Raw genomic sequence first — 12,121 nt, forward strand, 5'->3', positions numbered from 1 at the left:
GAGGAATGGTTTGTAATATCAGTGTGAGGTGTGAGGAATGGTGTGTAATATCAGTGTGAGGTGTGAGGAATGGTGTGTAATATCAGTGTGAGGTGTGAGGTATGGTTTGTAATATCAGTGTGAGGAATAGTGTGTAATATCAGTGTGAGGTGTGAGGAATGGTGTGTAATATCAGAGTGAGGTGTGAGGTATGGTTTGTAATATCAGTGTGAGGTGTGAGGAATGGTTTGTAATATCAGTGTGAGGTGTGAGGAAAGGTTTGTAATATCAGTGTGAGGTGTGAGGAATGGTGTGTAATATCAGTGTGAGGTGTGAGGAATGGTGTGTAATATCAGTGTGAGGTGTGAGGAATGGCGTGTAATATCAGTGTGAGTTGTGAGGAATGGTTTGTAATATCAGTGTGAGGTGTGAGGAATGGTGTGTAATATCAGTGTGAGGTGTGAGGAATGGTGTGTAATATCAGTGTGAGGTGTGAGGAATGGTGTGTAATATCAGTGTGAGGTGTGAGGTATGGTTTGTAATATCAGTGTGAGGTGTGAGGAATGGTGTGTAATATCAGTGTGAGGTGTGAGGAATGGTGTGTAATATCAGTGTGAGGTGTGAGGAATGGTGTGTAATATCAGTGTGAGGTGGGAGGAAAGGTTTGTAATATCAGTGTGAGGTGTGAGGTATGGTTTGTAATATCAGTGTGAGGTGTGAGGAATGGTGTGTAATATCAGTGTGAGGTGTGAGGAAAGGTTTGTAATATCAGTGTGAGGAATGGTTTGTAATATCAGTGTGAGGTGTGAGGAATGGTGTGTAATATCAGTGTGAGCTGTGAGGAATGGTGTGTAATATCAGTGTGAGGTGTGAGGAATGGTTTGTAATATCAGTGTGAGGAATGGTTTGTAATATCAGTGTGAGGTGTGAGGAATGGTGTGTAATATCAGTGTGAGGTGTGAGGAATGGTGTGTAATATCAGTGTGAGGTGTGAGGAATGGTGTGTAATATCAGTGTGAGGTGTGAGGAATGGTTTGTAATATCAGTGTGAGGAATGGTTTGTAATATCAGTGTGAGGTGTGAGGAATGGTGTGTAATATCAGTGTGAGGTGTGAGGAATGGTTTGTAATATCAGAGTGAGGTGTGAGGAAAGGTTTGTAATATCAGTGTGAGGTGTGAGGAATGGTGTGTAATATCAGTGTGAGGTGTGAGGAATAGTGTGTAATATCAGTGTGAGGTGTGAGGAATGGTTTGTAATATCAGTGTGAGGTGTGAGGAATGATTTGTAATATCAGTGTGAGGTGTGAGGAATGGTGTATAATATCAGTGTGAGGTGTGAGGAATGGTTTGTAATATCAGTGTGAGGTGTGAGGAATGGTGTGTAATATCAGTGTGAGGTGTGAGGAATGGTGTGTAATATCAGTGTGAGGTGTGAGGAATGGTGTGTAATATCAGTGTGAGGTGTGAGGAATGGTGTGTAATATCAGTGTGAGGTGTGAGGAATGGTTTGTAATATCAGTGTGCGGTGTGAGGAATGGTGTGTAATATCAGTGTGAGGTGTGAGGAATGGTGTGTAATATCAGTGTGCGGTGTGAGGAATGGTGTGTCATATCAGTGTGAGCTGTGAGGAATGGTGTGTAATATCAGTGTGAGGTGAGGAATGGTGTGTAATATCAGTGTGAGGTGTGAGGAATGGTGTGTAATATCAGTGTGAGGTGTGAGGAATGGTGTGTAATATCAGGGTGCGGTGTGAGGAATGGTGTGTAATATCAGTGTGAGGTGTGAGGAATGGTGTGTAATATCAGTGTGCGGTGTGAGGAATGGTGTGTAATATCAGTGTGAGGTGTGAGGAATGGTGTGTCATATCAGTGTGAGGTGTGAGGAATGGTGTGTAATATCAGTGTGAGGTGTGAGGAATGGTGTGTAATATCAGGGTGCGGTGTGAGGAATGGTGTGTAATATCGGTGTGAGGTGTGAGGAATGGTGTGTAATATCAGTGTGAGGTGTGAGGAATGGTGTGTAATATCAGTGTGAGGTGTGAGGAATGGTGTGTAATATCAGTGTGAGGTGTGAGGAATGGTGTGTAATATCAGGGTGCGGTGTGAGGAATGGTGTGTAATATCGGTGTGAGGTGTGAGGAATGGTGTGTAATATCAGTGTGAGCTGTGAGGAATGGTGTGTAATATCAGTGTGCGGTGTGAGGAATGGTGTGTAATATCAGTGTGAGCTGTGAGGAATGGTGTGTAATATCAGTGTGAGGTGTGAGGAATGGTGTGTAATATCGGTGTGAGGTGTGAGGAATGGTGTGTAATATCAGTGTGAGCTGTGAGGAATGGTGTGTAATATCGGTGTGAGGTGTGAGGAATGGTGTGTAATATCAGTGTGAGGTGTGAGGAATGGTGTGTAATATCAGTGTGAGGTGTGAGGAATGGTGTGTAATATCAGGGTGCGGTGTGAGGAATGGTGTGTAATATCGGTGTGAGGTGTGAGGAATGGTGTGTAATATCAGTGTGAGCTGTGAGGAATGGTGTGTAATATCAGTGTGCGGTGTGAGGAATGGTGTGTAATATCAGTGTGAGCTGTGAGGAATGGTGTGTAATATCAGTGTGAGGTGTGAGGAATGGTGTGTAATATCAGGTTGCGGTGAGGAATGGTGTGTAATATCAGTGTGAGGTGTGAGGAATGGTGTGTAATATCAGTGTGCGGTGTGAGGAATGGTGTGTCATATCAGTGTGAGGTGTGAGGCATGGTGTGTAATATCAGTGTGAGGTGTGAGGCATGGTGTGTAATATCAGTGTGCGGTGTGAGGAATGGTGTGTCATATCAGTGTGAGGTGTGAGGCATGGTGTGTAATATCAGTGTGCGGTGTGAGGAATGGTGTGTAATATCAGTGTGAGCTGTGAGGAATGGTGTGTAATATCAGGGTGCGGTGTGAGGAATGGTGTGTAATATCAGTGTGCGGTGTGAGGAATGGTGTGTAATATCAGGGTGCGGTGTGAGGAATGGTGTGTAATATCAGTGTGAGGTGTGAGGAATGGTGTGTAATATCAGTGTGAGGTGTGAGGAATGGTGTGTCATATCAGGGTGCGGTGTGAGGAATGGTTTGTAATATCAGTGTGAGGTGTGAGGAATGGTGTGTAATATCAGGGTGCGGTGTGAGGAATGGTGTGTCATATCAGTGTGAGGTGTGAGGAATGGTGTGTAATATCAGGGTGCGGTGTGAGGAATGGTGTGTAATATCAGTGTGCGGTGTGAGGAATGGTGTGTCATATCAGTGTGAGCTGTGAGGAATGGTGTGTAATATCAGGGTGCGGTGTGAGGAATGGTGTGTAATATCAGTGTGCGGTGTGAGGAATGGTGTGTAATATCAGGGTGCGGTGTGAGGAATGGTGTGTCATGTCAGTGTGAGGTGTGAGGAATGGTGACCTTACAGAGGTTTTAAAGATGATGAGGGATTTTGATAGATTAGAGAGAGAAAAACTAATCCCTTTGGCGAACATAAGAATTAGGAGCAGGAGTTGGCCATTCGGCCCCTCGAGCCTGCTCCGCCATTCAATGAGATCAGGGCTGATCTTCTACCTCAACTCCACTTTCCCGCCCGATCTCTATATCCCTTGGTTCTTCTGGGGTCCAAAAATCTATCGATGTCAACCTTGAATAATCTCAAAGATTCAGCACCCACAGCCCTCTGGGGCAGAGAATTCCACTGATTTACCACCGAGTGAAGAAATTCCTCCTCATCTCCGTCCTAAATGGCCGACCCCTTATCCTGAGACTATGTCCCCTAGTTCTAGACACTCCAGCCAGGGGAAACAACCTCTCAGCATCTACCCTGTCAATCCCCCTCAGAATCTTGTATGTTTCAATGAGATCACCTCTCATTCTTCTAAACTCCAGAGAGTATCGGCCCATTCTACACAATCTCTCATCATAGGACAGCCCTCTCCTCCCAGGAATCAATCCAGTGAACCTTCGTTGCACCGCCTCCAAGGCAAGTCTATCCTTCCTTAGATAAGGAGACCAAAACTGTGCACAGTACTCCAGGTGTGGTCTCACCAAGGCCCTGTACAATTGTAGCAAGACTTCCTTACTCTTATACACCAACCCCCTTGCAATAAAGGCCAACATGCCATTTGCCTTTCTAATTGCTTGCTGTACCTGCATGCTAAATCTGTGTTTTCTGTACGAAGACACCTACATCTCTCTGAACACCAACATTTGAAAGTTTCTCACCATTTAAAAAATATTGTTTTTCTATTCTTCCTACCAAAGTGAATAACCTCACATTTCCCTACATTACACTCCATCTGCCACCTTACTGCCCACTCACTCAGTCTATCTATATCCCTTTCCGACACTTTGTGTCCTCCTCACAGCTTACTGTCCCACCTAGCTTTGTATCATCAGCAAACTTGGATACATTACACTCGGTCCCTTCATCTAAGTCATTAATATAGATTGTAAATAGCTGAGGCCCCAACACTGATCCTTGCAGCACCCCACTAGTTACAGCCTGCCAACCTGAAAATGACCCGTTTATCCCCACTCTCTGTTTTCTGTCTGTTAACCAATTCTCTATCCATGCTAGTATATTGACCACAACCCCATGAGCCCTAATCTTGTGTAGCAACCTTTTATGTGGCACTTTATCGAATGCCTTTTGGAAATCCAAATATATTACATCCACTGGTTACCTTTATCTACCCTGCTAGTTACATCCTCAAAAAACACTAATAATATTTTTAAACATGATTTCCCTTTCATAAAACCATGTTGACTCTGCCTAATCTCTAAGTGTCCTGTTACCACTTCCGTAATAATGGATTCCAGCATTTTCCTGACGTCAGGCTAACTGGTCTGAAGCTCCCTGTTTTCTCTCTCCCTCCTTTCTTGAACAGTGGGGTCACATTTGCAGCCTTCCAATCTGCTGGGACCATTCCTGAATCTAGGGAATTTTGGAAGATCACAACCAATGCACCCACTATCTCTGCAGTCACCTCTTTTAGAACCCTAGGATGTAGGCCGTCAGGTCCAGGGGATTTGTTGGCTTTTAGTCCCATTAGTTTCTCAAGTACTTTTTGTCTACTTATATTAATTACGTTAGTTCCTCACTCTCATTAGACACTTGGTTCCCCCCTATTTTTGGTTTGCTTTTTGTGTCTTCTACTGTGAAGACAGATACAAAATATTTGATTAAAGTCTCTGCCATTTCCTTGTTTCCCAATATAATTTCTCTTGTCTCAGCCTCTCAGGGACCAACGTTTACTTTTGCTGCTTTCTTCCTTTTTACTTACTTGTAGGAACTCTTACAATCTGTTTTTATATTTCTTGCTAATTTACTCTCATTCTATTTTTTCCCTTTTTATCAATTTTTTGGTCATCCTTTGCTGGTTTCTGAAACTCACCCAATCCTCAGGCTCACTATTATTCTTCGCAACATTATAAGATTCTTCTTTCAATCTAATGCTATCTTTAACTTCTTTAGTTAGCCATAGATGGATCACTTTTCCCATGGAGTTATTATTTCTTAATGGGAATTGCTGAGAATTTTGGAATATTTCTTTAAATGATTGCCACTGTTTATTTAACATCATACCTTTTAATCTATTTTTCCAATCTACCTTATCCAACTCGCCCCTCATACCTATGTAATTGGCTTTATTTAAGTTTAAGACTCTAGTGTCGGACTTAAGAATGTCACTTTCAAACTCAATGTTATGATCACTCTTCCCCAAAGGATCCTTTACTATTAGATTGCTAATTAACCCTGTCTCATTACACAAAACAAGATCTAAAATAGCCTGTTCCCTGGTTGGTTCCATGATGTATTGTTCTAGGAAACTGTCCCGAATGCAGTCCATCAACTTGTCCTCCAGACTACCTTTGCCAATTTGATTTGCCCAGTCTATATGAAGATTAAAGTCCCCCACAATTATTGCATTACCTTTGTTACAAACTACTACTATTTCTTGATTAATATTCTGTCAACAGTATAGCTATTGTTAGGGGGCCTATATACTACTCTCACCAGTGTTTTCTGCCCCTTGTTATTGCTTATCTCCACCCATACTGATTCTACTTCCTGATCTTCAGAGCCGAGATCCTTTCTCGCTACTGTCCTTATGTCATGCTTAATTATCAGGGCTACTCCCCCTCCTGTTCCATTCTGCCTGTCTTTTCGAAACGTCAAGTACCCTGGAACATTTAGTTCCCAACCTCGGTCACCTTGCAACCAAGTCTCTGTAATGGCTATTAGATCAAACCCATTTATCTCTATTTGTGCCATTGGTTCCTCTATCTTGTTACGGATGCTTCGTGCATTCATGTGAAGAGCCTTTAATTTTAATATTTTACCATTATTCCCTGCTTTCACCGTATTCACTGATGCCTTATTACCTTTAAACTCTCTGTCCCTTCCTGCTTATCTTTACCCAAATTGTTACACTGCTCCATTGCCTTGACCTTTCTACATTTTCCCTCACCTGCCCCCTCCCCCCACCTTTTTAGTTTAAAGTCCTGTCCACTGCCCTAGTTATTCAATTCGCCAGGACACTGGTCCCAGCCCGGTTTAATTGGAGCTCATCCCAACAGAACAGCTCCCTCTTTCCCCAGTACCGGTGCCAGTGCCCCATGAATCGAAAAGTTGTTGGGTCAATAACCAGGGGTCATACATTCAAAATCATTGGAAAAAGACCTAGAGGGGAGATGAGGAGAAATGTTTTCACTCAGAGAGTTGTCGGGATCGGGAACGCTCGCCCTGAAAAGGCGGTGGAAGCTGATTCCATCAATAACTTTAAGAGGGAGTTGGATGGTCCTGGAGGATGAGGAACTGACAGGGTTACTGACAAGCGGGGGGGTGGGGCTGAGCACGACGGCTCTTTCAAACAGCCAGCACAGGCACGATGGGCCGAATGGCCTCCTTTTTTCATTTGTTCATGGGATCTAGGCATCACTGGCAAGGCCTGCATTTATTGCCCATCCCTAATTGCCCTTGAGAAGGAACGGTGATATATTTCTAAGTCAGGATGATGTGTGACTTGGAGGGGAACTTGGAGGTGGTGGTGTTCCCATGCGCCTGCTGCCCTTGTCCTTCTAGGTGGAAGAGGTCGCGGGTTTGGGAGGTGCTGCCGAAGAAGCCTTGTCGAGTTGCTGCAGTGCATCTTGTAGATGGTACACACTGCAGCCACGGTGCGCCGGTGGTGGAGGGAGTGAATGTTTAAGGTGGTGGATGGGGTGCCAATCAAACGGGCTGCTTTGTCCTGGATGGTGTCGAGCTTCTTGAGTGTTGTTGGAGCTGCACTCATCCAGGCAAGTGGAGCTGTTCGTTTCTATGATTCTATGACACTATATCAGTGTGTAGTGTGAGGTTTGTACAATCATTTCATTAACATCAAGACTGATATCTCTCTGCTTGGAGGCTAATTTTTCACAGAAATCCATTCAAAAAGTTAACCTGTGAATTAACAACTCACTCGCTGAGTAACCAGCTCTACAGCGATAGCAAAATACTGCAGATGCTGGAAATCCGAAATAACAACAGAAAATGCTGGAAAATCTCAGCAGGCCAGGCTACATCCGTGGAGAGAAAATAGAGTCAATGTTTCGGGTGAAAACCCTTTGTCAAGACTGAAGGCCAGGCTGGGAGAGAACAAAAGAGAAGTGAAGAGACATTAAGAGGTATTCAAAACGAGACGAGATGGTGAGAGGACTAGTGGAGACAAAAGACGGCTCTAGATTAGGTGTGAAATGCGCTGGCAGAATGGGAGACAGCTGCCGTGTGGGAGAGAGAAAAAAAAGGGGGGGGAAAGGGCCAAAACAAAGGTGTGGATAAAAAATATAAGTAAAAATGTAATGGGGGCCGAGGTTATGATCTGAAATTGTTGAACTCGATATTGAGTCCGGGAGGCTGTAAAGTGCCTAATCGGAAGATGAGGTGCTGTTCCTCGAGTTTATGCTGAGCTTCCGTGGAACAATGCAAGAGGCCGTGGACAGTGAGGTCTGAGTGGGAATGGAGCGGTGAATTGAAATGACAGGCGACCGGAAGCTCGGGGTCATCCTTACGGACTGAACGGAGGTGTTCCGCAAACCAGCTCTACAGTCCTCTGATATATCTGCGCTCCTCTAATTCTGCCTCTTGAGCATCCCTGATTATAATCACTCCACCATTGGCGGTCGTGCCTTCAGCTGCCTGGGCCCTAAGCTCTGGAATTCCCTCCCTAAACCTCTCCACCTCTCTCTCCTCCTTTAAGACGCTCCTTAAAACCTCCCTCTTTGGCCCAGCTTTAGGTCACCTGTCCTAATTTCTCCTTATGTAGCTCGGTGTGTCTGATTCACACTCCTGTGAAGCGACTTGGGTCATTTTATTAGTCAAAGGCACTATATAAATGCAGATTGTTGTTGTTTAATCTTGGTAGTGGGGAAGCTTTTAGAAACAGTAATCTGGGACAAAGTTAACAGTCACTTGGACAAGTGTGGATTAATTAAGGAAAGCCAGCATGGATTTGTTAAAGGCAAATCGTGTTTAATTAACTTGATTGAGTTCTTTGATGAGGTAACAAAGGGTTGATGAGGGCAATGCGGTTGACGAGGGCAATGCGGTTGACGAGGGCAATGTGGTTGATGAGGGCAATGCGGTTGACATGGTGTATGTGGAATTCCAAAAGGCATTTGATAAAATGCCACATAACAGGCTTGCCAACAAAGTTGAAGCTCATGGAACAAAAGGGACAGTTAGCAGCAACGAAACGGAATTGACGAAGTGACAGGAAACAGAGAGCAGTGGTGAACGGTTGTTTTTCGGACTGGTGGAAGGTACACAGTGGTGTTCCCCAGGGGTCGGTACTAGGACCACTGCTTTTCTTGATATATATGAACAGTGAGGAGGAGAGTGATCGACTTCAGGAAGACATAGACCGGCTGGTGAAATGGGCGGACACGTGGCAGATGAAATTTAACACAGAAAAGTGGGAAGTGATACATTTTGATAGGAAGAATGAGGAGAGGAAATATAAACTAAAGGGTAGAATTCTAAAGGGGGTGCATGAGACACTTGGGTGTATGTGTGCACAAATAGTTGAAGGTGGCAGGGCAGGTTGAGAAAGCAGTTAAAAAAGCTTACGGGATCCTGGGCTTCATAAATAGAGGGATAGAGAACAAAAGTGTGGAAATTATGATGAACCATTATAAAACACTGGTTCGGCCTCAACTGGAGTATTGTGTCCAATTCTGGGCACCACACTTTAGGAAGGATGTGAAGGCCTGAGAGAGGGTGCAGAAAAGATTTACGAGAATGATCCAGGGATCAAGAGGTTTCAGTTACGTGGATAGACTGGAGAAGCTGGGGTTGTTCTCCTTAGAGCAGAGAAGGTTGAGAGATTTGATAGAGGTGTTCAAAATCAGAAAGAGTAGATAGAGAGAAACTGAGCCCATTGGCGGAAGGGTCGAGATCGAGAGGACACAGATTTAAGGTGATTGGCAGAAGAACCAAAGGCGACGCGAGGAAACACTTTTTTATGCAGCGAGTGGTTAGGATCTGGAATGCGCTGCCTGAAAGGGTGGTGGAGGCAGATTCAATCACGGCTTTCAAAAGGGAATTGGATAAGAACCTGAAGGAAAATATTTGCAGGGCTCCGGGGAAAGGGCGGGGTAGTGGGACTAGCTGAAGTGCTCTTGCGGAGAGCCGGCACGGGCTCGACGGGCCGAATTGCTTCTTTCTGTGCTGTAACCAGTCTATGATTCTATGTTAAAGGCGCTACATAAATACAAGTTGTTGTTGTGGGACTCACCTGAAGACCAATTGGACCGGGAGGTCCAGGAAACCCCCGCGACCCTTCATCACCTTTCTGCCCAAACATTCCCTGCTGTCCTCTGGGACCTGGCTCTCCGTCTCCTCCCTAGGAAATGAAGCACAATCAGTTTCACTCTCTCATCAACTGCCGTGGATAACCGGCCGCATCGGAGATCGACCCAGCCAGGATCAGCACTCAATGATGGATCGATTAGAATCAAATCATAACAAGCTTGCTCCACAAAATAAAACACCCTGAAGGGAATGATTAAATGTTACAATCCTGAAGGTGGTGCAGGAACAGAGAGAGCTGGGGGTATGTGGGCACAAATCGTTGAAGGTGGCAGGGCAGGTTGAGAAAGCAGTTAAAAAAGCTTACGGGATCCTGGGCTTCATGAATAGAGGTATAGAGTACAAAAGCAAGGAAGTTATGCTGAACCATTATAAAAAACTGGTTTGGCCTCAACTGGAGTATTGTGTCCAATTCTGGACACCGCACTTTAGGAAAGATGTCAAGGCCTTGGAGAGGGTGCAGAGGAAAAATAAATAAATTTACTAGAATGGTGCCAGGGATGAGGGACTTCACTTACATGGAGAGCCTGGAGAAGCTGCGATTGTTCTCCTTAGAGCAGAGAAGGTTAAGATGAGATTTAATAGAGGTGTTCAAAATCATGAAGGGTTTTGCTGGAGTAAATAAGGAGAAACTGTTTCCAGTGGCAGGAGGGTCGGTAACCAGAGGACACAGAGTGAAGGGAATTGGCAAAAGAACCAGAGGGGAGATGAGGAGAAGTGTTTTTACAGCGAGTTGTTGTGATCTTTCCCCTTCCTCCCGGGGCTAAAAGGGTTAAATTCCGAGGCCAGGTTGCACAGACTGGGCTTGTATTCCCCTGAGTTAAAGGGTGATCTAATCGAGGTGTTTAAGATGATTAAAGGAGTTGATTGGGTCGATAGAGAGAAACGATTTCCTCTGGTGGGGTGAGTCCAGAACAAGGGGGCAGAACCTTAAAATTAGAGCCAGGCCGTTCAGGGGTGATGTCAGGAAGCACTTCTTCACACAAAGGGTGGTGGGAATCTGGAACTCTCTCCCCCAGAGAGCTGTGGGGGCTGGGGGTCAATTGAAGATAATGGAAGGATGGCTTTTTATTGGGTAAGGGTATCAAGGGATATGGAGCAAAGGCGGGTAAACGCAGTTGACCAACAGACCAGCCATGATCTCACTGAATGTCAGAGGAGGGGCTGGATAGTCTCCTCCTGTCCCTATCAGCATTCTCCGTGCTCAATAAATAGAAGAAGCAGTGAACAGATTTACTTACAGCCGGTCCAGGTTGTCCGATGGGTCCTTGGAGACCATGAGGCCCAGGGGGTCCCTGCATGGAAGAAAAAAAAGGAAATTGATGAGCCGGAGCTGGAATAACAGAGACCGAGGGAAAAAGCGGCAAAAACTGAGGCTTGAAATTCACCCGTGTCTGGACCAATCAGCAATCACCGTCAGCCCCCCGCCTGTCTGGACCAATCACCATCCGCCCACAGCCTGCCTGGACCAATCACTGTCCGCCCCCAGCCTGCCTGGACCAATCACCAATCACCATCCGCCCCCAGTCTGCCTGGACCAATCACCAATCACCGTCCACCCCCAGCCTGCCTGGACCAATCACCATCCACCCCCAGCTTGCCTGGACCAATCACCATCCGCCCCCAGGCTACCTGGACCAATCACCATCCACCCCCAGCCTGCCTGGACCAATCACCATCCACCCCCAGCCCGCCTGGACCGATCACCGTCCACCCCCAGTCTGCCTGGACCAATCACCAATCACCGTCCTCCCCCAGTCTGCCTGGACCAATCACCATCCACCCCCAGTCTGCCTGGACCAATCACCGTCCACCCCCCAGTCTGCCTGGACCAATCACCAAACACCGTCCGCCCCCAGCCTGCCTGGACGAATCACCGTCCGCCCCCAGCCTGCCTGGACCAATCACCGTCCGCCCCCAGCCTGCCTGGATCAATCACCGTCCGGCCCCAGCCTACCTGGACCAATCACCGTCCACCCCCAGTCTGCCTGGACCAATCACCAATCACCGTCCTCCCCCAGTCTGCCTGGACCAATCACCATCCACCCCCAGCCTGCCTGGACCAATCACCAAACACCATCCGCCCCCCAGTCTGCCTGGACCAATCACCGTCCGCCCCCAGTCTGCCTGGACCAATCACCGTCCATCCCCAGTCTGCCTGGACCAATCATCAATCACCGTCCTCCCCCAGTCTGCCTGGGCCAATCACCATTCACCCCCAGTCTGCCTGGACCAATCACCAATCACCGTCCTCCCCAGTCTGCCTGGACCAGTCACCAATCA

The 12,121-nt window shown here is 46.3% G+C and overlaps 1 protein-coding gene across 1 annotated transcript in view; it reads right to left on the minus strand.

Moving 5' to 3' along the window:
- The window catches only part of LOC147122437 (collagen alpha-1(XI) chain-like), a 745,903-nt gene that overhangs the window by 182,159 nt on the left and 551,623 nt on the right, over positions 1 to 12,121 (minus strand). Inside the window, exons 47-48 of the mRNA XM_085983595.1 lie at positions 11,080 to 11,133; positions 9,765 to 9,872 (exon numbers count right to left, since the gene is read on the minus strand). Of these exons, the coding sequence (XP_085839721.1) occupies positions 9,765 to 9,872; positions 11,080 to 11,133 (162 nt within the window). The remainder of the gene's footprint in view (positions 1 to 9,764; positions 9,873 to 11,079; positions 11,134 to 12,121) is intronic.

This window comes from Somniosus microcephalus, chromosome 3, assembly GCF_052327205.1.
Source record: "Somniosus microcephalus isolate GS21.2 chromosome 3, FLI_Smic_1.0, whole genome shotgun sequence".
NCBI lineage: Eukaryota > Metazoa > Chordata > Chondrichthyes > Squaliformes > Somniosidae > Somniosus > Somniosus microcephalus.